This window comes from Hyperolius riggenbachi, chromosome 1 (assembly GCF_040937935.1).
Source record: "Hyperolius riggenbachi isolate aHypRig1 chromosome 1, aHypRig1.pri, whole genome shotgun sequence".
NCBI classification, from domain to species: Eukaryota; Metazoa; Chordata; class Amphibia; order Anura; family Hyperoliidae; genus Hyperolius; species Hyperolius riggenbachi.
In genome coordinates, this window is record NC_090646.1 from 491,332,421 (window position 1) to 491,359,126 (window position 26,706).

Sequence of the window (26,706 nt, forward strand, 5' to 3'; positions counted from 1 at the left end):
TGCCTATGGAATAGAAGTCACAGGGACTTTTTATCCTCATTTTTTATGAGCAAAAGTGCGTCTTAAATTACAAAATGATGGTAGTAATTGGAGGCTTAAAAACCCCATTGCATATCTTGTCTTGAAAGAAGCCAGAACTAAATGAAGCATATGTGGCTTGATTCACAAAACGGTGCTAACTGTTAGCACGGGCGTGCTAAACAGTTAGCACACGAAGTGCCGCTCTCTGACTTTTGCACGCGCAAAAGTAATGTCCGCGATCGCGCAATCGCGGGGCCTTGCGCGTGCAAAAGTCCGCGAGCGGCACTTCGCGTGCTAACTGTTTAGCACGCCCGTGATAACAGTTAGCATGTTTTGTGAATCAAGCCCAATGGTTGGTTCATGTATGTTTTTGTTCCATGGAATAGAGCATGTGATAAAAGCTACTGTACCATATAGTGATTTCTTAGAACATTTGAACAGTATAATTATTTATGTATTTATAACCCCAGAAGATGATTAAGTCTGCACTCTTAAGAATATCCCTTACCTGGTCTCTGATAATGTGCAGGAGGGATTCCAATATGCTCTTCATGGGATCGGAGACACAATCAGAATCCCAGACCAATGGACCAATGTCCTTTGGCAACTCTCTAAACAGCTGAAGACACAGCTACAAAGCACAATATAAACATGTTCAATACAAGTGGAAACAGCACATATTTCATAACAAAATGGTAAATAAATTACAAAACATTTAAGCAAGGTGACCAGATTATCAAAACACACAGCTTGCATTCCTGTCTATGATCAAAATGAATCAGGCACTTTAAAACATGTCAGGCAGCTTGTGAGGGAGAATGGAATTACTTACGACAGGTGAGCGTCGGTTTCCACTGAGCCGGCGCGAGTCTTGCAGGACACACGCTGGCGTTTTCAGTGATGTGTGCATGTATGCATCCGAATCGCGTAGTGGTGCCATGTAGTATGAGTCATATGACAAGCTATATGAGGAATGGGCAGCGTTTTCGTCCGACTTGCCAGTAGGTAAAAGTTGCAGATTTGGGATGGATTTGGCCCTAGTGGATACGGCCCTGTTTTCAATCAACATTAGATATTGCTGTCCACATGGCTGGCTATCAAGCAAGGCCACAAAGGACATGGCCAAGGGCACCAGGAAAGCAAGGAGTGTGCTGTGACTGGATTTAGCAGTTAGCCTGCCTAACATTCACAGCGGTCAGGTGAGTGCCCGACCACGCTATTGTGAGTCTGGCAGCTACCAAGAAATGGCGTGGGAGGAACAAGTGGCAACAGCAATGTAAGTGATTCTGCAGAACATGGTATTGTGAATAATAATAATAATAATAATAAAGGTGGCCCAAAAAACAGGTTAAAGCGAATGGGAAGCAGTGAAATAAAAAATACAGATACTCACCAAAGGAGAGGGAAAGTTCTGGGTCCTATAGAGCCTACCCGTTCCTCTCATGGTCCACTCGTTCCAGCGTTGGCTCCTCCGTTTGAATCCCCTGCTGCGGGAGGCTTTGGATGTCTTCGGGAGCCCGAGTGCTCCTGAAGATGGGCGGCTCTGTACTGCGCATGCGTTAGAGTGCACTAGTTCAGATTACTCCCAAAGACTTCCGAAGCTTTCTGCGGTGGCAGAGAGCAGTATTTGGCCGATCAGATGAATACTGCTACCGGGGAGACAGCGGGAGCTGTGAGAGGAGTGAGAAGGCTCTATAGGACCCAGAGCCTGTTTTTTGGGGGGTTTTATCCGCCTTCCCATTGACTTTAATTCGGGGCATGAGACCCAGATGTGCTCCACTGAGCCCGTTTGTTGTATCTCCAACAGAGAGGTGAAAAATCAGGGAAAATTTGGTGAAAAGATTCAGGGGCCATGTACCACATGGACATCATTTTATAGGAATTTTCTTAACCCCTACCAGACGAGGATTTAGTGGCAAAGATTTACACCTTCCACCATTGTTCTTGTGAAAATTCTTTAGCCATCTCAGCATGCCAATGCGCAACAAACCTAGAGGGAGCATCACATATGTGGGACAACACGAGAGAATAAAACGTAGAGGACTTGATTCACTAAAGCATGCTAAGTGTTAGCACACCAGTGAAAATCCCCTTAGCACGTAAGGAGACTTAGCACGCAAAGTCATGGCTTATCACGCTAACGGATCGTAGCGCGCAGCGCCGTTCGCGCGCGCTGCGTAATGCCATACGCGCGCTAAAATAGCATGCGGACAGCAACAGCTTTGCCCGTGCAAACTACTTAGCACCCTAGTTTGCACTGCAAAGCCTTAACACGTGCTAACTGAGTTAGCACTGGTTACTGAATCAAGCCCAGAGACCGATTGTTTTTCTATGGGAGATTTGAAGCAACTGACCTCCACATCCGTCAGATCTCTTTCCACAGTATCTTATTGAGTGGAAAAGCAAGATCAACTCCCCTCCCTCAGACAAGCTGTAAAACCATTTTACCAGTTCCTGATACCTTTACGTTTACCTTTACTAGCATATGACATTGTTCTGTACTTGGTGAGACATGACCTTGAATCACTGTAGAGAAGACCAAACTGACTTTGGAAAGTAGGTCAGCTAGATGCTGTGCAAAGTACATCCGTCCTGCAGGACTCCCTTCCAAATACATACAAACTAAAGGAACAGGAGAAACAGTTAAGTTGGACAAGTAGCCTTTCAGTAAAGAACAAGAACACATTGCTCCTTAGAAATAAAAGGAGTAGTACCTGCTTGCACATCTTTGAGCTGTAATACCTATACGTTAAGAGATATAAAAGAGGTTTAGATGTTTCATAGTAGGTATAAACATTCTCAATGAATTAGAAGAAAAATGCCTGCTTGCAAATCACATCTGCTTGTCCACCATTAGCTGTCACAGCTCTGGCAGACCAGCTGTGTCTCAACAATACTGAATTTGGGAGCCTGCAGTAAGCTAAGAGCAGTTCAGCTCCTGCATACTGTGGTCTTAGCTCCTCATATCTTAAAGGGACCCTGAGCAGACCGTTAAAATGAAAATCTTCACTTGCCTGGGGCTTCTCCCAGCCCCCGTGGCACGCAAGGTCCCTCTGTGTCGTCTGGGTTCCAACTGTGGTCCTGCTGGCGGCTCCCAGTTATCCCCTGTAAGACTGCACAGGACGCTTAGGGCCTGTTTCCACTACATGCAGATTGGATGCAGAAAAACTGACTCCAATGAATGCCTATGGGCCTGTTTCCACTAAATGCGATTTTTCTGATGCAGATTTTCCATAGGCATTCATTGGAGTCAGTTTTTCTGCATCCATTCTGCATTCAATCTGTATCCAATCTGCGTGCAGTGGAAACAGGCCCTTACAGCGGCGGGCGTGCGATTGCGCCGAGTGTGCGGAAGGGCCATGCATGTGCAGTTGAGCACAACTTCGCTGGGCTAAGGTAAGTGCAGATTTTCATTTTAATGGTCTGCTCAGGATCAATTTAACACCAGGTGGTGTGAGCATTTACATATGCCACCCAAATATAGCCTGTATTTGCACAGGTTGTTGACAAAGGAACACTCACTGCCTGTCAGCTGGCTGTGTGAATGTCGGCTGCTGCAAGCATTTGCTGCAGAGGACGGAGCGGCACCAGTTCTATGCATGAAAATCTTTTCGCTGGTGCCTGAACTGACATGACATGGGTTTCCTTCTTCATCCAGTAAAGAGCTGCTCACCTCTCCACCCTCCAAAAGCGGCTTCAGCATCAATTCTCTCTGTTGTGACACTAGACAAAGTCTCTTTTCCGAGATCTTCAATAATATCTAAGAAATCAGATGAACATTGGTCTTAAATTGTGGAAGAAGCCAAACTGCTACAAAAGCACTCACAGAATACCAGAATTTCACATTATGCTTCTATCAATGTTATACTTATAGGGGTTGATTCACTTAACAGTGCTATTTCATAACGCTGCGTGCACAATCGGCATAACGCTGTGTGCGCAATCGGAATAACGCGACAAGCGCGATCAGCACATACGGTAGAGCGCGATGTTTTTAATGTTAACATTAGGTGCGTAAACTTCTATACACTTAAATTAATGCGTGCTATAAGTTTTAACACGCGTAAAGTTGTACACGCACGACGCGCATAATTCATGTAGCGCTTTAGTGCTATTCAGTAGCCATGTTTAGTGAATCAACCCCATAGTGCTTGATTCACAAAGCCGTGATAACTTATCACGTTCGCATTTTTCGCGCACTATAACGCGCGTAATGGTTTTTGTGCGCAAACGCGAATTTGCGCGCGTAAAAAATGAAAACATACAGTACACAATTTCTCCAATTCCATCCCCTATAGCAGTGATGGCTAACCTCGGCACTCCAGCTGTGGTGGAACTACAAGTCCCATTAGGCATTGCAATACTCTGACAGATCTAAGCATAACTCCAGGAGGCAGAGGTATGATGGGATTTGAAGTTTTGTCACAACTGGAGTGCCAAGGTTAGCCATCACTGCCCTATAGTTTTAAAATAAACAATGCTACCATACATAAAACCCATATATTTTATCTGCCATATTTGTCCTGGTTATCACAAGATTTAAATGATGTCCCTAGTACAAAGTATGGTGACAATATATTATTTGAAAATAAAGGTGTATTTTTTCTATGTTGTGGTGTTTTGTTTTTATTGCACACTACCAATGATTACAAGCCCTTATTAGCAAATAAAACAGTAATACACCCTCACGGCATACATATTTAAAATGCGGAGTCCCTAAGGTAACTATTTATGTATTCTCTTTTCAATCATGCCACTTTTGGGGGTTCTTTTACAAGTGTTTTATTTTGGTACAGAGTATATGAAATGTATGGGGTTAACATTTTATTAAAAAGGCCAACCACAATAAAAGTTCAGTCTCTCTCCCAGCTCCAGTCACCTCTGATTGCTGACTGACAGCATCTGAGGTTATCGATGAGCTGGGAGGGAGATACGCATACATATTTACACACATTTTTAACACAGATCACTGTTACTGGATAGTAACAGTGATATATGTCCATACTTGCACCTTATTGGTTCAGGGAACTTGTTCCCTGACCCCAATCACAGCTACAGAGGTCTCTGCAGGTGCATGAGAGTGTGTGCGTTCGTGTGGTCCATAAACAGGTTAAAAATGCAAATGCAGCCAGTGTAGATCGGCCCTAAAAGCTAATGATATGTTTAACTGATGTGCATATCCAGAAATATAACACAACCTTTCCCTAACAGGCTTAGGGTGCATACACACATCAGACCATAGTCTTTGGAAAATGAAAGATCACAGACCAATTTTACCCCCTTCCATGTAGTATGAGAGCCATACTCACACAGTCTATTCTATTGAGCTGAACTCCCCATCAGATAGAAATCTTTGCAAGATGCTGCACACCAAGATGCTGTACACATTCAAAAGATCAGTATCTGCAAAAGATCTGTTCCTGCAAAACATCCGTTCCTGCAAAAGATCTGTTCCTCCAAAATGCATTCATAGTCTATGATATCTGCAGATCCTCATACACACCTTGTTTAACTGACATTCATCTGCAGATCAGACAATCATCTGCAATCGAATCCCGATCGGACATGTCGGATTTAATCGGATCGTAAATAGAATCGTAATCGAATCGTACAAAGAATCGTATCATGTAGATTGGGCTTAACAGACATTCATCTGCAGATCAGACAATCATCTGCTGATCTGAAGAGCCATCCTGGTGGATCTGCAAAACAATGGCAAATCGAATTGAATCGAATCGAATCTCGATCGGACATGTGGGATTTAATCGGATCGTAAATAGAATCGTAATCGAATCGTACAAAGGATCGTATCGTGTAGCTGGGGCTTTAAACAAGGTGTGTATGAGGATCTGCAAATCTCATAGACTATGAATGCATTTTGCAGGAACGGATCTTTTGCAGGAACTGATCTTTTGCAGATACTGATTTGTTGAATGTGTACAGCATCTTTGTGTGCAGCATATTGCCAAGATTTCTATCTGATGGGGAGCTAAGCTCGATAGAATAGACTGTGTAGGTATGCCTCTCCTACTACATGGAAGGGAGTAAAATTGGTCTGTGATCTTTCATTTTCCAAAGACTATGGTCTGATGTGTGTATGCACCCTTAAAGAGGAACTGTAGTGAAAATAACAATGAATAAAACTGCTTAGGCTTTACAATATTCATTTATAGATTATTTAGTCAGTGTTTGCCCAATGTAAAATCTTTCTGCTTTCTGATTTAAATTCTGAAATGCATCACGGATGGTGACATCTTTAGTTCTGCCAGGTGATCTGTGCAGAATGTTTGTTACTGAGAGTTCTATGCACAGAGGGAGATACTGCTTACTTGGCAGTTGTAAAAAGTTGTTATTTCCCACAATGCAATGAGCTTCACAGACATGTATGATAACATGTGACATACAGATGTCCCTGATGATCTATTTGAGAAACAAAGATTTCTAGAGGGAAAGGGGATATCAAAAACTGATTGAGATGAAGTTAAATCCTAGGTTAAAGTTCTTATTTTGAAGCCTTCCTATTTGACAGGGATCAATAAAGTGGCTGATAGACTATGGTAATAGATAGCATGCTTCTTGTCCAGTTTGTTAGTAGGATAGGGCAGAGTACAGAAGTCTGTAGTGTATTGTGACCATCATACAGCTGAATTACAGCCTGGAGACCAACTGGACAGCTGTACCCCATTCAGACAGGAGGGCTTGATTCACTAACCCCGAGCTGAACTTGTGGTAGCCGCCAGAGGTCTATGCAGAGTGATGTGCACAGCGGGCGTTTATCACTCACCTCCCGGAGGATCCCGACGTGGGATGCCATTCTTCTTCCTCTCCTCCAAGGCTCTGCTTCCCCCTGGTGAGATCGCCATCTGTCGTCATGACAACAGCCGGCAATCTCATTATAGGGTTACAGCGCCACCCGGAGGATGGAGGGAAAACTGCAGCGCTGGATCCCAGGGAGGGGAGTGAGTGCTGAGCTGCTGCAGATCTCCCTGGCAGCATGATTTTTTCCAGGTTTTAGGGTCTGAAAGGGTGCAAAAAAACTGTACCGCTTTTAGATCCTAAAATCCATAAAAAATCATACTGCCAAGGGAGTTAAAAAATGCATCACGTTTATTCTTTCACAAACTTCTTCTGGTTTCATATAACATGAACAATAGCATGTAGCTCTACATGCAGAGCCCACAAATTGCCTGACACGTGTCTCTGAAATGGTGCACATAATAAAATTCAGAAGACACAAACATCTACACTTTCTGTGATGCTGGAAACAGAGACACACAAGTCAAGTGCGTCCCTCTTCTCTCCAGAGTGGCTGCGCCTATTGAAAACACAAGTAGAAAGGAGTAAGTTGATGGTTGGCACTAGATGCACTGATAGGCAGACCAAGGGGGTAGCAGGTGTGTTAAATAGTGTGCCTCCAGGCTCACCAGATGATGATGCGTAAAACCAGAGCTAAAGAAGTCTGGGCACCACTCAGCAGGTAATGCTTCAATCTCACCTTTAACCTTTTGCCAACCGCGTCACGCCGATGGGCGTGGCCGCAGCAGCAGCCCCAGGACCACCTAACGCCAATTGGCGTAAAGTCCTGGGGCTCTGTTTTTGAATGAGATCGGGCGCACGCTGCGCGCGCATCTTGTTCTCGGAGGGCGGAGCTCCGCCCCCTCTTCAGTCTCCGAGCGGCAATAGCCGCTCGGGGAACTGTTAGACGGCGTAATCGACGTCTAATTACCCGTACAGCGCTGCGATCAGCAGCAGCGCTGTATTGGGGATAGCCGTGTGACACGGCTGTCACCTACTGAGCCACGGAGGTGATCGGCTGTCATAGGCTGAAGCCTATGACAGCTGATCACAGGGATTGGCCGGCGGGGGGAGGGAGGGGGGTATACAACAGGGGAAAAAAAAAACAGTTTTTATTCAAAAAAACCACAACAAAACAAACACAAATAAACAAACAAACACTGGGGGGGGGGGGGCGATCAGACCCCACCAACAGAGAGCTCTGTTGTTGGGGAGAAAAGGGGGGAGGAATCACTTGTGTGCTGTGTTTTGCGGTCCTGCAACTTGGCCTTAAAGCTGCAGTGGCCAATTTAATGAAAATGTGCCTGGTCTTTACGGGGGTTTAACACAGCAGTCCTCAAGAGGTTAATACATCCCCAAGAGTTCCAGACAAAAGGTACAGTGGAGGCCTAACAGCCGTTTCACAGGAAAACCTGCTTCTTCAGAGACAACAAATATGATTTGTTGCCTCTGAAGAAGCAGGTTTTCCTGTGAAACGGCTTTTAGGCCTCCACTGTATTCAAGGTGTGATTGAAGCATTACCTGCTGAGTGGTGCCCAGACTTCTTTATCTCTGGTTTTATGCCTATTGAAAACAATACAAATAAAGATTGTGGTGGCAAAATTCGTAATTTAGACTTACAGTTCAGGGCAGGGGTGTAACTAGATTGCAGCAGCCCCTGCAACTACAGGGGGACCCAGAGCTTTAAGGGGCCCCAGCTACTACATCACTCCCTCTGATAAAGGGGCCCATCCTTCAGATCAGGTGTGTTTTTGGCTACACTTGTTATGGGTGTGAAAATCATGATGGCCACACTTGTTTTATGACCCTTACAAGGTGGGCCCTCAGGTTGTTAGGGTCACAAGGGGTTGGCAAGTGAAAGGGTGTAAACATTGAGGGTCCCCATCAAAGTTTTTTTCTGGGGAGCCCCATGATTTATAGTTACACTCCTGGTTCAGAAGGGTGTTCCTTTTATTACATAGTTTATATCAAGACTGTGCTTATCAAGATTTCTTGCATAGCTATCAGAGATGATCACAGACCCTGACTTTAGAGCTAGTTAGTTAGCAGCTAGTTGCTCTGGAGGAGGCAGAAATTACCTGGGCTGAGCCATAACTTTGCATGGGGTCAATCAGATACAGAGGGGTAATGAAAAATGAATTATTAATAATTCCAGTATTTCTATAGCGCTTTTCTCCTGTCAGACTCAAAGCACTTGCGAGGCAGCCACTAGAGCGCACTCAGTGGGCAGTAACAGTGTTAGGGAATCTCTCCCAAGATCTCCTTACTGAATAGGTGCTGGCTTAGTCAGCTATGAAGTAACAGTTATTAACTTTACACAAGTTCTTCTTCAGCCCAGGGGCATTAACACACACTGAAAATCAAAATACATATTGTATGAGCCTAAAAAAAGGGGCAACTAGAGAGGATCTACTTTCCGGTGACAAATGTAAATATTTTACTTTCCCTATAAAGTCTACTGTGTAAGCTATGCAGAGAAACTCGAAACAAGCTGCAGACCTGGTCTTTTTTATGTTAACGCTAGGGTGGTAATGACTGCTTTAAAGGGACCCTGAGCACTTAATAAAAATGAAATATAAGGTTGCAAGGTCCCCCGGCGTCCTCCTGGCTCCTCTCCTAGTCCCGACTCCGTTATCAGACGACTTTGGCCCGAAGTTGTCAGGCCTGCTTCCCGCTTCTTCAATTAGCGGGAATCGCTGGCCTGTGCAATGACGTGTAGCCGGCCGGTGTGAGAGTCCTGCGCATGCTTCGGGGAAAAGTCGTCTGACAATGGAGCAGCCAGCCAGGACCGGGAGAGGAGCCAGGAGGATGTTGGGAGATCTTGCGGCCTGCGGTGGGCTGGAGGAAGCCCCTGGTAAGTCAATTTTTCATTTTTAAAAAGTGTTTAGGGTCCGTTTAAATTTTACTGATCGCATTAATACCTCCACTGCTAAAGCTGTACTTGAATCATTATAAACAATAATGATTTAAAGAGTAACTGTTAGCCCCCAAAGTGAAATTTAAATCTGTACAGCAATGTTTTATTTAGTATTAAAGTGATCAAAAAAGCCAATGCGTTCTGCAAAAATCAGTATAATTTTGCTACTATGTAGCCTTTTGCCCACGCTAACGACGCAAAGCCGCATATCAGATACTGATGACATGCCTATGTTTGCCCTCTCCCCCTCTCCCCCCCAGGACCAGGTGCCGATCTATTTGCACCACAAACAGCTGACCGCTCTGACATGGAGACAGAGCGGCAGCACTTCCAGCCGGAGCACCGCAGAGCAGCCACCGCCGAGTCACATGTGAGAGAATCACATGTGAGAGATGCACGGCGGCGGCTGCTCTGCGGTGCTCCGGCTGGAAGTGCTGCCGCTCTGTCTCCGTGTCAGAGCGGTCAGCTGTTTGTGGTGCAAATAGATCGGCACCTGGTCCTGGGGGGGAGAGGGGGGAGAGGGGGAGAGGGCAAACATAGGCATGTCATCAGTATCTGATATGCGGCTTTGCGTCGTTAGCGTGGGCAAAAGGCTACATAGTAGCAAAATTATACTGATTTTTGCAGAACGCATTGGCTTTTTTGATCACTTTAATACTAAATAAAACATTGCTGTACAGATTTAAATTTCACTTTGGGGGCTAACAGTTACTCTTTAAGTGATGAGGTCATGTTTACCTTCTCCAGCCTCAAGAATAAACTGGAGCTGTTGCAAGAATTCATCTGACAAGTTAGGATACAACAAAGCAGTGGACAGAATTCTTCATCAGTGAGGTTTCCCAAAGCCTGCTCTGCTTCTCCCAGGGCATGGCTTGCTTCATCCAGATACTTTTCTTTACAACGTTTGGCAGATGCTCTGTAGTTCAAAAAAAAAAAAAAAAAGTTAATTACATATTACTGTCTAGCAGGGGCGTTTCTAGGGTCCTTGGAGATCAGTGGCACCTATGGGCACCAGGCGGGGAGGTACATGCGGCGCGCGCAGCGGCAAAAATGGGCGTGGCCATGAGGTGAGTGGGCGTGGCCATGGGTGGGGCCAAATGTACATGAACTTAGCAGCGGTGTAAGCTACGGATAACGGGCCTGCCCATCGAAATATTGGACGGAGCCCCCTGTCCTTTATTTCGATCATTTACAATCAGTATAGGCATAGATCAAAGATGTATACGCACATACAATTTTGATTGGTCAATCACTGACCCCCAATTTTCCCACCCCCGTGCAGTAAGTGGGCCAACAGACAATGAATTTTATGAACAGAGCTAAAATTGGCTAATCAAAATTGTATGTGTGTACCAGGCTTTACAGCTAATACTGTACATACTGAAAGTAGCAGGGATCAGCATACAATACAGCTGGTTTACAATCAATAAAGGCACAGAGTAACACCTTACACTGTACACACTGGAGGTAAATCAGCACACAGTGCAAGCACTAGAGAACAGCGTATACTGTACATACTGTAGGCAGCAGAATGCAGCACACTGCAGCTAGCGTGCCAAAAATATGACGATCACGTTGTGCGGCGTGCTTATCGCGCCGCACCAAAAAATGGGTGGGCCATGGACCAGAATATAGGTGTGGTAACGGGTGGAGACAAATTTACATGAACCTAGCAATGGTGGGACATCAGATTAGGACAGTGGTGGCAAACCTTTTGGAGGCCGAGTGCCCAAACTGCAACCCAAAAGTCACTTATCTATCGCAAAGTGGCAACAGCAATTTAAACTAAATACTGTACAAACGTTTTAACTCATACATGAACATTATGGAAAATCCAAGTTGAAAATAAACTGTGAAGATAAACAATTTCATCCATCCTACTCCTGAAAAATGTATTCAATTTTTTAGAACCTCCCAGTTTTATTTTCTATTTTAAAACGCTAAAAAAGTAGGTTTAATGCTATTGTCTCATATGATAAGGATTCAGCTTTTCCCATAGTCTCGCAGTTAGCAATCATGTGACCCCCAACAAGACATATTCAGCAATCATGAGGCCCCCAACAAATCATGAGGCCCCCAACAAGACAAATTCAGCAATCATGAGGCCTCCAACAAATCATGAGGCCCCCAACAAGACAAATTCAGCAATCATGAGGCCCCCAACAAATCATGAGGCCCCCAACAAGACAAATTCAGCAATCATGAGGCCCCCAACAAATCATGAGGCCCCCAACAAGACAAATTCAGCATTCATGAGGCCCCCAACAAATCATAAGGCTCCCAACAAGACACATTCAGCAGTCATGAGGCACATAAATAGACAGCATTTCACATAAATAGGCAGAATGCCCCCTTAATATGGTAGCCCCCCAAGTTAGGTAGTGAGTGACAGGGACCCCCAGGTTAGCTAGTGAGTGACAGGTGCCTCCAGTTAGGTAGTGAGTGACAGGGACCCCGATAGTGAGTGACAGGGAGCACCTTTAGGTAGTGAGTGAGTGCCAGGGAGCCCCTTTAGGCAGTGAGTGAGTGACAGGAAGCCCCTTTAGGCAGTTAGTGAGTGCCAGGGAGCCCCTTTAGGCAGTGAGTGAGTGCCAGGGAGCCCCTTTAGGCAGTGAGTGAGTGCCAGGGAGCCCCTTTAGGGAGTGAGTGAGTGCCAGGGAGCCCCTTTAGGGAGTGAGTGACAGGGAGGCCCTTTAGGGAGTGAGTGAGTGACAGGGAGCCCCTTTAGGAAGTGAATGAGTGACAGGGAGCCCCTTTAGGCAGTGAGTGAGTGACAGGGAGCCCCTTTAGGGAGTGAGTGAGTGACAGGGAGGCCCTTTAGGAAGTGAGTGCGTGCCAGGGAGCCCCTTTAGGGAGTGAGTGACAGGGAGGCCCTTTAGGGAGTGAGTGCGTGCCAGGGAGCCCCTTTAGGGAGTGAGTGCGTGCCAGGGAGCCCCTTTAGGGAGTGAGTGCGTGCCCGGGAGCCCCTTTAGGGAGTGAGTGCGTGCCAGGGAGCCCCTTTAGGGAGTGAGTGCGTGCCAGGGAGCCCCTTTAGGGAGTGAGTGCGTGCCAGGGAGCCCCTTTAGGGAGTGAGTGCGTGCCAGGGAGCCCCTTTAGGGAGTGAGTGCGTGACAGGGAGCCCCTTTAGGGAGTGAGTGAGTGACAGGGAGCCCCTTTAGGAAGTGAGTGAGTGACAGGGAGCCCCTTTAGGGAGTGAGTGAGTGCCAGGGAGCCCCTTTAGGGAGTGAGTGACAGGGAGCCCCTTTAGGGAGTGAGTGAGTGACAGGGAGCCCCTTTAGGGAGTGAGTGCGTGCCAGGGAGCCCCTTTAGGGAGTGAGTGCGTGCCAGGGAGCCCCTTTAGGGAGTGGGTGCGTGCCAGGGAGCCCCTTTAGGGAGTGGGTGCGTGCCAGGGAGCCCCTTTAGGGAGTGAGTGAGTGACAGGGAGCCCCTTTAGGGAGTGAGTGAGTGCCAGGGAGCCCCTTTAGGGAGTGAGTGCGTGCCAGGGAGCCCCTTTAGGGAGTGAGTGAGTGCCAGGGAGCCCCTTTAGGGAGTGAGTGAGTGCCAGGGGAGCCCCTTTAGGGAGTGAGTGACAGGGAGCCCCTTTAGGCAGTGAGTGAGTGACAGGGAGCCCCTTTAGGGAGTGAGTGAGTGAGTGAGTGAGTGAGTGACAGGGAGGCCCCCCCTCTAGCCGCCGCTCCCCCCCTACCTCTCAGCAGACCTCAGGATCAGCGGCGACCCGACCAGATGTACGAGCGGGCGCTGGACGCACCCACTCGATATGCGGAAGTGATGTCACTTCCGCATATCAGTGCGGGCGCTGGGTCCTAGCGCCCGCACGATTGGTCGCCGGCTCACCGCCTGATCCTGAGGTCTGAGACTGTCAGTGACGCGGCGGCTGGAGGGAGCCGCTGAGTCTTGACAGAGGGGGCGGCCGGGCGGAGATCCGTGGCACCCCAGGACAGATTGGGGGCACGTGCCCCCCTAAAACAGGGCTAGCGACGCCCCTGCTGTCTAGAGTAAGCAGATTCTGGAAAATAAAGCAGTTTTTACTGTGAAAAAAAAAAACCTCTTATTATTGTGATAAAAATTGCTTTAATATTTATTTGCATTATTTTTTTTTTACAAGAAAGCCTGACAAAGCTGCAATTCCTTTCAATGCATGCACGTCTAAAAGAGCGACGTGCAATGTATAATTAACTGTATTCATTAATAATTCATTATACAGACACAGTCAGGGATGTAACACTGCCCTGGCAGTCACACATTAGTACTGCAGAGCAGACAGTAGCAGCAGATAGTGTATGCTGTAAAACGAATGGACTATAGAACTTACGCTGCATATTGCTTGAGCTTCTGTGTCACTGAGTTGACCGTGCTTGTCCCGAGATCCTGGTAGGAGCGACCACACTGACTGGCATCCAACTGCATTGCACCTCACATGCCACCTACAAGGCTGCCATCACTTGTCGTCACCAACAACGTCATTCCATAACACAGCAGCTTGCCATACACAGAGCACAGCGCCACCTGCTGATTGGAGGAGTGCAATTATCCGAATTCAGTACCTGTTTCCCCGAAAATAAGACAGTGGGCTTGATTCACTAAAGCGTGATAACTGCTGTCACAGCAGTTATCATGCGCTCTGCCGCTCGCGAAAATTGTACACGTGAACAGCATTAGTTTGTGTGATAAACGAAGGTTATACTTATCGCGTGATCATGTGCGCTGTTCACGTGAAACACGCACGTGATCGCACGCAAACGTTCGTTTATCGGGCTTGATTCACTAAACCGTGATAACTCATTTCACAGCCGCACTAGCGGTTTCATGCGCGTTTTTGCGTGATTGCTAATTTTCTAAAGTAATGGTGGGCAAAAATGTGCGCGCGGCCGTAATATGAGTTATCACAGTTTAGTGACTCAAGCCCAACGTGTGATAACTTTGATAACGTGATAACTTTGATAACGTGTGATAACTTTCAGTGGCGTAGCTAAAGAGCTGTGGGCCCCGATGCAAGTTTTTCATGGGGCCCCCCCAAGCACTCTATACATAACAAATGATACGGCGCACCAAAACCTGCCAAGTACAACCCCAGTGTCAGAGGTGCAAGAAGGGGATGTGGAACAGTGTGTTAAGGATTACTACTATTCAAAGCATCTATAGAAGTGATTTCTTACCAGCACAGAACCAATAGAGAGCCAATACTGTGATAGAGGGTGAACCCTTCGGGGCCCCTCTGGCCCAAGGGCCCCGATGCGGTCGCTACCTCTGCACCCCCGATTGCTACGCCCCTGATAACTTTTGATAATGTGTGATAACTTTGGTAACGTGTGATATCTTTGATCGGGTGTGATATTTGTCCTATCATGGTTTAGTGAATCAAGCTCATTATGTGAAATGATGCTTTTCACGTGAAAACGTTTGCGAGCGCCAGTTCGTGTGATAACTGCTGTGATAGCAGTTTTCACGCTTTAGTGAATCAAGCCCCTTATCAAAGTTATCACACGTTATGAAAGTTAACACACCTTGGGCTTGATTCACAAAGCCATGATAACTCTTATCATGGTCGCGCTAGCGTTTTGCATGCGCTATAACACGCGTAACTTTTTGCGTGAAATTGTGGCCATTTTAGTGCGTAAACGGCTACGATTTTGCACGCAAGATTGCACGCATAAAATTTACGCGCGCTATAACGCTAGCGCAACCGTAATAAGAGTTATCACGGCTTTGTGAAACAAGCCCCTTATTAGAGTAGCACATCGTAAATTTTTGCGCGCAATTGCGAATTTTCTTGCACAATCTTGGGCAAGAATTCACGATTGCGCGCGAAAATGCGAAAACGCGCACGGCCGTGATATGAGTTATCACGGTTTAGTGAATCAAGCCCAATGTGTGATAACTTTGGTAACGTGATAACTTTGATAACTTTTGATAATTGTCCTATCATGGTTTAGTGAATGAAGCCCATCATGTGAAGTGATGCTTTTCACGTGAAAACGTTTGCAAGCGTCAGTTCATATGATAACTGCTGTGATAGCAGTTATCAGGTGATAACTGCTGTAATAGCAGTGATCACGCTTTAGTGAATCAAGCCCTGTGTGTTATATAAATTTTTGTTCCAAAATATTGGCTAGGGCTTATTTTCAGGGGATGTCTTATATTTCTATCAGGAAGTGTCTCTAAGCAGAACATTTTCTTGTTCTTTTCAGACATATGAATCTCAACATCATAACAGTACAGTGCAGGACTTCTACACAGCCATAGGGATTCTGGTATATGGTGTTTAGGGTTATCACCCCCGTTTTGACAGTGGGCATGTGCTAAGGGGGTGGGGATCTGGGCCGCCAAACACACAGGGACAGATTTGTACTGTTTACCGCCCAAGGCCACTGTCACCAGCCGCCCCCTTCAGTATCGGTAGCGAGATGACGCCTCCCCCTTCCCTCTAGTATAGGTAGCCTGATGACGCCCTCCCCCTTCTCTCCAGTATAGCCAGATGACCCCTCCCCTCCTTCCTTTGTTTAGGTATCCTGATGACCCTTCCAGTATAGGTAGCCAGTTAACCCTTCCTCCCTTCCCCTCCAGTATAGGTAGCCAGATGACTCCATTCAGTGGCGTAGCAATAGGGGTTGCAGAGGTTGTGACCGCACCAGGGCCCTTGGACCAGAGGGGCCCCATAGGGCCTGCCCTTATCCGCAGTATTAGCTCTTTATTGGTCCTGTGCTTGTAATAATCAATTTTATTAATGCTTTGAATGTTTATAATCATTAGCAAGCTGTTCCCCACCCAGGGGCGTCTCACCCACCAGGCAAGTATAGGCGGTTGCCTGGGGCGCCATGAGGTAGTGAGGCGCCATGAGGTGGTGAGGCGCATTCCCCCGCCTCTGCTACCGTGACCATGTTTTTGGTTTTTTTTATATTATATTACCTCCCGACTCAGTCCCCGGTGCTCGGCACGCTACCATGTGCTCAGCAGTGCCTCCACCTCCACTTCTCTCCAGCCAATAGGGCAATCAATACTGCTCTTCTCTGCCTGGCTCCTTCTTTAAAGCCGTGCCCCTTTCTTCTCAGTAGCCACACAGGTAAAGTGTTTACATCGTGTGGCCCAGCCTTTAACTCCGCCCCACTGCCAGGAGGCAGCGGCCAGCCAGCTTATGCCCCGACAGTCTGACCCCCTACCTGTGTCACTGGCTGTGTCACTGTGACTGCATCTGTCCCCTGGCCAGACACTGGAGTGAGACAGCCAGGGGACAGATGCAGTCACAGAGAGAAGAATGTGATGTGTCCGTGTTGGAGCCCCGCCCTCGCACTAGACAGCAACACAGCTCGGGAGAAGGGAAGTTTCTGCTCCAGAGTAGTGATGGGAATTCCGGCTCTTTTTAGAGAATCGGCTCTTCTGAATCGGCTCCCATTAAAGAGCCGGCTCTTACGGCTCTGAATCGGCTCTTCATTAAATATCACTAAACACCACTCAGAATCGGAGTAAAAGCCCCGCCCCCGTTTCCATGCCAATTCCAGACTGCTTCTCTGACTGGGGCAATCCCTCCTTCTACTGCTCTGCTCCGCCCCATACACTCCTACAAGCTGCAAGAGGAGGACTACATCTCCCAACATGCCTCAGCGCCCTTTATTGCAGAGCAAAGCAGAGCTCTGTGGGGCGGCTGAGGCATCGGCTCTTTCAAAACTGAGAACCAGCTCTTGTCGTTCGCAGCGTTCGCGAACGACCCATCACTACTCCAGAGATAATAAGCTGCATGCACAGGCAGAAGAGAAGGCATTCAGGCAGGCTGCTAAGAACACTTCCTGTCCTGTGTGCATACTCCCAGTACTGTTATAACTGCTAGAATGTGCCCTGCTCTTTTGATACAAAAACATTTTTTGAAAGCTGGTTAGGCTGTAGGCTGGTAAAGCTGTAAACCTGTGCTTTAGTGCTGTGCTGTCTCTCCCTCTCCCCTCTCTGTTCCTCTGCCCCCTCTTCCATCTTATGCTGTCTCTACCCCTCTCTGTTCCTCTGCACTCTCTTCCATCTTATGCTGTCTCTCCCTCTCCCCTCTGTTTCTCTGCACCCTCTTCCATCTTATGCTGTCTATCCCTCCCCCTCTTTGTTCCTCTACCCCCCTCTTACATCTTATGCTGCCTCTCCCTCTCTACTCTTTCCCTCTGCTCGGATTACGTGTATTTTATGGTGAAACGCTTCCACATTACGATTATTTTCTGACAACGCTGCCCCATTACGATTATTTTCTGGTGAAACGCTGCTGCCCTATGATTAATTTCTGGTGAAATGCTGCTGCAATAAGTGTATTTTCTGGTGAAACACTGCCACATTACGATTATTTTCTGGTGAATTACGATTCTGAATTACGATAATTACTATTTTCTGATGAAACACTGCCGCATTATGATTATTTTCTGGTGAAACGATGCTGCATTATGATTATTTTCCTGGTGGGGAGGGGCTTGGGGGGGGAGGGGGGCGCCACAGGTTTTCTCGCCTGGAGTGACAAAATGACTTGAGGCACCCCTGTCCCCACCCCCTTCTTGCACCTCTGACACTGTGTTGTCCTTGGCAGGTTTTGGTGCATCGTATGAATTGTTATATGCTCGGGGGAGCCCCATGTAAAACTCGCACCAGGGCCCATAGCTCCTTAGCTACGCAACTGACTCCATTAATCCCCCCCCCCTCCCTCTTTCAGTATAGGTAGTCAGCTCGCCTTCACACTGCAGCAGCCATCAGTGTCACTCATTTCTCCGCTCGTCTCCAGTCCAGAAGCTTCCTCTTCTTTTCCATCTCCAATGTTGCCCAAGTCCATAGCCACCGGACACAATGCAAAAGGCACAGAGAGCAAGGTGGCTGCTGCACAGGTGGCTAGCAGCAGAGTACTGTGGTCAGGCACTGTCCTGATCTCCCTGCATTGCAGCATTTGCAAGCTGCACCAAATGCTGCACCAATTTAGCCTGCTGCCTTGGTGCAGGGGTGCTCGGATAGTACTATCCAGATATCCGGATCCGATTCGGATATCCAAATCTGACCTTTATCCGCGGATATCTGACCTATTCGGATATCTGGATAGAAAACCGGAAGTGCCCTTTAAAATGCTTCCAAAACGTTTTGGAAGGTGAAAAACACCTCCCTCCACCTAATCCTCCTCCTCCTCATGAATCTTGTCTTCCAGGGATTTGTAGGATGTCAAAAGCAAGCTCACAAACATCGGCCAGGAATCGAACCCAGGTCAACTGCTTGGAAGGCAGCTATGCTCACCACTACACTGCCACACAGCGAATGCTTCGTTGTAGATAAAAATGGTGTTAAACTTCTTGAAGCAGACTTACTTCCTCCCTCCAAAAGACATACATACATCCTCATAAAATCATTTAGCAAGATACATGAACAGGGAGGAGGAGGAGGGATATCCGGATTCGGATCCAGAAATCTGCAATATCTGTGTCATGTGTCCAAATATCCGCAGAAAGGTATCCGGATTTTTAAAAGAATCCGAATCCAATCCGTAACGCGTAAAAAAGTTTGGATATCTGGGTTACCGGGAATCCGGATGAGCATCCCTGCCTTAGTGCCCTTGCTCCTGTGGTGCCCTAGGCCATGACCTAGGTGGCCTTGGCCTAAATCCGGCCCTGCATACACCCCCTTTTTTATTTGAATAAAAAAGGCCCCTTTGGTCACACAATATAAGCTCCGGCCGTGGTAAGCCCCACCCACTACCGCAGGTAGCTCCGCCTCCCACCAGGACAGTTGTGTAAGAACCTGATGATATTTAATGGGATAGGGAAAAAAATGGCCACATGTGCTCCCAAAAAGGGCCACTCCATACTGCGCATGCACGAGCATGCTCTCTTTTGCACTCGCCTTATGGAGCTGCACGTCTTCGGGGGCATTTAAACAGGGAGCCAGCACTGGAAAGTGGGGACCATGAAAGAAACAGGAAGGCTCATTAGAACCCAGAGCCTTCCCTCTCCTTACATAAGTATCTGTTTTGTTAGTCTTTTTTAATTCACTTCAGATTCTCTTTTACTACTTTAGTACCGAGTTGATTGAAATCTACGCCCTGTTTTGGTGGTTACCTGGCTGGCAGGGCGTAGATTTTAATCAGCCGCCACTGTGCGCATCCGCCATTTCCGTCGCTCCCGCTGATCTCGCTGCTTATTCCCCACCGTCTCTCGCCGCAGCTCACTGGCTTTTCCTGTCTCTATGACGACAGAGCCCTGTGAGCGGGTCAGGAGCCTGTCTATCAACGTAAGCCGCTCCCATTGGCTTACATTGATAGGCAGGATCAGGAGCCAACGAAAGCGTTAACGTTCCGCGTTTGTGCAATAAATTTGTGTTATCAAACGAACGGGACCATTAATGCGCGAAAATTCGTGTTAATGCGCGAAGGCGAATTTTTGCAAAGCACTTTTTCACAGCCGTCATAACAGTTATCAATGCTTTGCGTCAATCTCCCACGGATCTCCACCTCCTCCCGCCCATCTCAGTGAAAGAAGACTGAGAGGGGTGGGAGGAGGCAGAGATCCGCGGGAGATAGACGCGAATGGAGACAGAGCTGTAGTTCAAAGCTCTGCCTCCAACAGGAAGGAGCCCCGCAATTTGCCCCGGGCATTTTGGGGTGAATAAAGCCTAGTTTTGCCGTGGGTTCAGCTAGCCCATTAATGCTTAACAAGACTGGATAAAAAAAGAGTATTTTTCGGAGGCTTCAGACTCAGTTTAACTCCAGTGAAAATAATGTAATAAAAAAAGTGCTTAAAATCTTTCCTCTCCCTGATTTACATTCTGACATTTATCACATGGTGACATTTTTACTGCCGGCAGATGATATCAGTGGAAGGAGATGCTGCTTGCTTTTTTGGCAGTTGGAAACAGCTGTAAACAGCTGTTTTTTCACACAATGCAATGGGCTTGATTCACAAAGCGGTGCTAACCTACTTAGCACGTCTAAAGTCTTTAGACGTGCTAACCAGGGTGCTAAGTAAGTTAGCACCCTGATTTCTCAACCAGATCGCGCGCTAACTTTGCGCGCACAAAGTTTTACGCGCGCAAAGTCTTATGCGCGCTAAGTCCCATAGGCTTTAATGGGCACTTCGCGCGGAGCACCCTGAGCTCTGTGCAGTGCGCGCGTAAAGTTTTACGCGCATAAAGTTTTGCGCGCGTAAAGTTTTATGCGCGAAAACTCGTTTAGACGTGCTAAGGGGGTTTTCACAGGCGTGCTAACAGTTAGCACCGCTTTGTGAATCAAGCCCAATAAGGTTTACAGACAGGAAACTGTCAGGACCATGATCCTGACATCACATTATGGGAGTGGTTTCACCACAATATTAGCTATACAGACCCCCTTGATGATGCATTTGAGAAAAATAAAAGATTTCTCACGGGAAAGTGGGCAGAGGCGGGACAAGGTCCTCCAGCACCCAAGGCTGAGACACCAAAGTGCGCCCCTCCATCCCTGCCACCCCAGCCATCACACACTGGGCTTGATTCTCTAAAGTGTGATAACTGCTATCACAGCAGTTATCACACGATCTGCCGCCCGCTGTGCTTTGCGTGCGCAAAGCATTACTCTGTGTGATAAAGGAAGGTTTGCGCGCAATCTGCTGTGATAGCTGTTATCACGCTTTAGAAAATCGAGCCCACTAGTGCCATCAAAATATGTCAAAGTAGATAAAGTTTGAAGAGCTAGTCAATCTATAGGCTGTGAGTCTTCTTTATTTTGTAATGCTGAAGTTTGCACAGCAGTGTGGCTTATAGGGCTAATGAGCAGGTCTTGTAACCACAAGGTTATGGGTTCAAACCCCAACACTGCAAGATGAGGTGCAGAGTAAGAGTCAATGGGAGATGGAAGTTGGTGCGTGTGTGGGGAGCTCAAGAGGACGTTGCCTGGGGCTCAAGACCCCGTCTGGGTAGGTCCCAGTACAGAGTCCAGGGTACAGAGTCCAGGGTACAGAGTGACATGTGTGCTTGCCATGGGGAGGGGGTACTGGATGAGTGCATTGTTGAAAACAGGTGCATGATTACATGTGAGTGCTTGTTATAGTAGGGGCTACTGGTTGAGTGTAATGTGGGTGCTGGGGGATGGGAGCTTAATATGAGTGCTTCTGAACTTCTGTGGATTGGAGAAGTGCTGCTAGGGTAGGAAGAGATCACTGCAGTGGCCGGGGGAGGTAGAGGTCAGTGTGGGTGCTGGGGAAAAGGGAGGTCTCAGTCGGTCCTGGAGTAGGGAAAAGTCAATGTGGGTGCTGAATGTTGGTAGAGGTCACTGTGGGTACTGATGATGAGAGAGGTCATTGTAGGTCCTGCTGGGGGGAGGTCCCTGTGGGTGCTTCTGATTACAGGAGGGGTGCTGCTGGGGGAGAGAAAGGTCACTGTGGGTGCTGGAGGAGGGAGAGGTCAGTGTGGGTGCTGAGGGGAGGTCGCTGCGGCTGCTGGGGGAGGGAGAGGTCACTGTGGGTGACAGGAAGTGAAGAGGAGATGGAGAAGAAGGTGAGCTGGAGAAAGGGACAGCACAGACCCAGGGACTCACGCCACTGGGACAGGTGAGATTATTGCTGCGTCGGTTGTGGCCAAATCGAACACCGCTAACAACGTGCCCCTGACCTGCTGGTGATTGAACAAAATTTTCCGCCTGGAAAGATCGAATTGATTGATTTCGGATGGAAATCGGTTGATCAATCAACATTTGCGTTAACGATTTCACAGCAGATTCGATCACAGTGATCGAATCTGCTATATATCAATGGGAAACCGACGTAGTGTACAGGTACCTTAACCACCGCTGTAGGTGCCTAACCCTCCCTCCTCCCCCCACCTAATACCTAATCCTAATCGGCCCAATAGTGGAAACACGGGCATCTATTAGACACCAGCCGATCGCGGCACCTAAAGGACCTGATTCGATACAGGGTAGCTCTGCAAAGCATTCCCATTCCAAAATCAATTAGGCAGGAGTGCTAATGTGACAACCTTGTTCCATACTGTCGCAGTTAGATTTCAACAAAAAAATGCTTAATAATAAAATCAAAAAGCTAGTACCACCCAATGAATTACAACTTTAGTCAGCGGTCTATCCCCTGCCAGACCATGAAGATTTTGCACTGTACCAGATCACTCCTTTATTTGATAAACACTAAATTGATTCCAAGTTTTATTCATAGGTTTGTGTGGGGACAATAGCTCCTTTGTATATTTGATGACAGTGATTGAATGTACCAGGGAAATGGACCAGTAACCAGCTCTTTAGCCAGCAGACAGGTCAACTAGGTAGTCTATTATTTCCACTCATGAGGATTCAGTTATCAAGCAAAATATATGCAGTTCTGTGGAGCAGAGTATTTGCCTTGATGAGGACATTATTTGAGTTAACTGTCTCAGAATATTGTAATGGGAAGTATTAAAGGTTCTTTTTCAGAAGTTTGAATATGGCCAGAGTCTGTCGTATTTCTGACACATTACACGATTTCCCATCATTCTTGTTTTGCTAGAATATTACAATGATCTTATCAAAGTAAACAGCTCCACTTAATCCTGCCCCCTCTTTCTGGCTTTTTTATTACCCCGAGATAACTCAAATCCTTTTGATAGATCTGCTTCTAAATCCCTTAATTCCTTATACAAAGGAAGAGACATTTGTTCTATTTTCCTGAGCTGAAATCTAAGTGAGCATGATCTGTGCTCACCTATGATTTCCTATGTGTGATTAACTCATGCAGAGCTTTGCTACTTTTGCTGCACATTTGGCCAGAAATGGTTTAAAACACCTGGAAACAATCACATCATTAATCGAAATGATTGAAAAGAATATTTCAAAAGTAACATGATTTAGTGTTGCTTGTTGTGTACTGTGCAGTATGTGCCATGTACTGTATGTCACTAAAAGAGCTCGCTCTTAGGGCTTGATGCACAAAGCCGTGATAACTCTTATCACGGCCGCGCTAGCATTTGCACGCATTATAACGCGTGTAGCGGTTTTATTTTCATGTGAAAATTTGCGATTGCACACAAAAACCGTTACGTGCGTTATAACGCACACAAAACACTAGCACGACCGTGATAAGAGCTTTGTGAATCAAGCCCTTAAAGAGAACCAGAGACGAAGCACCATCATGTATTTTATTACATTTATCAGTGGGAACATGACAGTAAACACCTACCCTGCTTTTAGTTTTATTCTTATCTGCTTAATTAGCAGCTGTGATACGAATCCCTGACTGGCTCAATCTAGGTTTGACCTGGAATCATTATAGCTGAGTCACTCTTCTGTGGAGTCTTTTCAAGCCCAAGCCTGCCACCTCCTGGCTCAGATTTCCTGCTTTGCATACTGACAGCTGTGATGACATGGGAGGGGCTGCTGCTGCTGAGAGAGAAGCTCTGAAACAGAGCAATATGATCTGTGTGCTATGTGTGCCTCTGAATAAATGATGATGACTGCAGTTTCATTCCTATGAGAGACACTTCCTACTGCTGCACATCATACCAAAATGAAAGCACACAGATGAAAGGCTGCAGCAGCCTTTCTCATATAGCCTAGACAGCAGCCTAGTCTCATATAGCCTACATCCAGAACAACTTATAACACGGAAGCAGAAGGGATATGAGCCGGCGCCCATATTTGATTTTTCCTGGAGCAATAATGGATAAAAAACACTAAAAAAGGCACACCAGAGCGGCGAAATTATCAGGTAGAGCATTTATTCTTTACAAGCTATCGACTGATATGTTTATTTTGTGTGAAACGTTCATCTCTGGTTCCCTTTAAGGGTAGGCACTACACTGCAGATATTGTGATCTTTCTGCAGAACAGTGCATTGCTATTTTTTTCTTTTCAAAACATTTTAAGGCCTTGTTCACACTAGAAAATGCAGATGGCCGTGCAATTGGAACGCATTGCAGGCAGATGCACGCTGTCTGCATTGTGGTGCTGATCCCATTTACTACAGTGAATGGTTCAGCGTTGTGTTTTGCCAAAAATGCATGTAGCAGTGTGATATCACATCCAGCATTCTATGCACTTCTGATGTTCTTACTGCACACCATACGCGTTGCTGAAATGCGCAAGGCAAAGCGTATAGTGTGAACAAGGCCTTATTTACTGTGGTTATTAGTCAAGTACAATGATGTACTGATGATGATATAACTCCTTTAGGGAGTACTCAACATCTTATAAAACTCAGTGGCTTCCCTCATCATAGACAAGTATCTCATTTTTTCCATATTAGCTCGCCTGGCCATGAAAGAAAGAATTCGTCTGAGTATCTTTTGATGAGCATTATAATTTCTTATCTCATGTTTTCCAACGACCCCAAACACACCTTCAAGATGGCCATTACCTTGCTAAAGAAGGTAAAGGTGCTGGACTGGCCAAGCATATCTCCAGATCTCAACCCTATTGAGAATCTGTGGGGGATCCTCAAACAGAAGGTGGACCAGTGCAAAGTCTCTACCATCCACCAGCTTCATCATGGAGGAGTGGGAGAGGATTCCAGTGGCAACCTGAGAAACTCTAGTGAACTCCATGCTCAAGACAGTGAAGGTAGTGCTGAAAAACAATGATGGGCACACACGATATACTTGGGGCAGAACCTTGACCACTAAAGGGTATATCACTTTTGGTGTGAGCAGTTTAAACATTAATGGCTGTGTGTTATTTTGATGGGACAGCAAATTTACACTGTTATACAAGCTGTACACTGACTACTTTACATTCGGTGTTGTCCCATGAAAAGATATAATCAAATATTTACAAAATGTGAGTGGTTTACTCAGTTTGGTGAGATACTGCATTACTGCAGGATCTTTACAGCATGACCATATAGGCAGGCATCTGGCAGATGAAATTTAATGTCATACATAAGGCTATGCACCTTGTACATGCCAAAGGAAGAGTACCATATAAAATAAATGCATACAGCTGGGAACATCAGACTTTGAGAAGGACTTGGGAATACTAGTTGATTATACGTTAAGCCACAGCATTCAGTGCCAAAACGCAGCAGCAAAAGCAAATACATTTCTGGGAAGCATTAAACAGGAATTAAAATCATGAGATGCTAGCATATGTCTCCTTCTGTATGACACATCCAAAGTATGGGATACAGTTTTGTACGCCACACTATAGTAAGGATATTGATGTTTTAAGACAGGTACAAAGATAGGAAACTAGATTTATTACAGGGATAGAAGGTCCCACTTATCAACAAAGGTTGGACAAACTGGGCTTATTTAGCTTGGAAAAAAAGGTGATCTGAATGACATGTATAAGTACTGTACATCCAAGGGAAATATAGAAGCTTGGCTAATTACATGGCCAAGGACAAGAATAAATTTTCTACACATCTATGATGAAAGGGGTTCTTCACGGTAACAGTGGTTACATTTAGATCTTACCACAGGAAGTAGTTATGACACATTGGGCTTGATTCACAAAAGGTTGCTAACTTAGTTAGCATGCCTAAAAGCCCCTTAGCACGCCTAAAGCCCTTTAGGACACGTAAAGTTTTGTGCGCTAAGTTAGCTTGGTGCAACGTGTCGGGCACACCCAGGGCAACGGTTTAGGCGCACCTGGTACGCTAAACTTTGCGCGCGATCAATAAAAGCTTTGGGCGTGCTAACTGCTTAGCACCCTAGTTAGCACGCCCAAAGCTTTGAGGCGTGCTAACTGAGTTAGCACCTTTTGTGAATCAAGCCCATTTTAGACTTGCATCCCAAAAAGGTTTGGATGCTCTTTTAATGTTGAAGGTCACCCACAGCTATGACTGCCAGATGTGGAAGACGATAGTATTCACAGGCTTGTCTTTGTCATACAGCTTCTTAAAGTGTAACTGTCGGGCATAAAATCAAAAATCAATTCTTTATTTTTATCTGGTAAACAAGTAATAAGGATGCTAATCAGGCAATCCAAAAGTTAAAAATCACTTTTAGTTTTCTTATCCATAAAACGACATTCCCCAGTTTCCGTGGCTCTTATTTGGTACATCTGCCGCACAAAGGAA

General features: G+C 46.4%; 1 protein-coding gene across 2 annotated transcripts in view; it reads right to left on the minus strand.

The window, feature by feature from the left end:
- LOC137522816 (tRNA (32-2'-O)-methyltransferase regulator THADA-like) overlaps positions 1 to 14,177 on the minus strand; it is a 79,265-nt gene extending 65,088 nt beyond the window's left edge. Inside the window, exons 1-6 of one of the 2 annotated variants that reach the window (XM_068242922.1) lie at positions 14,046 to 14,177; positions 10,472 to 10,649; positions 3,695 to 3,781; positions 2,736 to 2,763; positions 2,483 to 2,643; positions 530 to 652 (exon numbers count right to left, since the gene is read on the minus strand). In XM_068242922.1, the coding sequence (XP_068099023.1) occupies positions 530 to 652; positions 2,483 to 2,643; positions 2,736 to 2,763; positions 3,695 to 3,781; positions 10,472 to 10,649; positions 14,046 to 14,140 (672 nt within the window). In that variant the 5' untranslated portion in view covers positions 14,141 to 14,177. The remainder of the gene's footprint in view (positions 1 to 529; positions 653 to 2,482; positions 2,644 to 2,735; positions 2,764 to 3,694; positions 3,782 to 10,471; positions 10,650 to 14,045) is intronic. The other variant, XM_068242929.1, reaches the window with a different exon arrangement.
- Between the last annotated feature and the right edge of the window lie 12,529 nt (positions 14,178 to 26,706).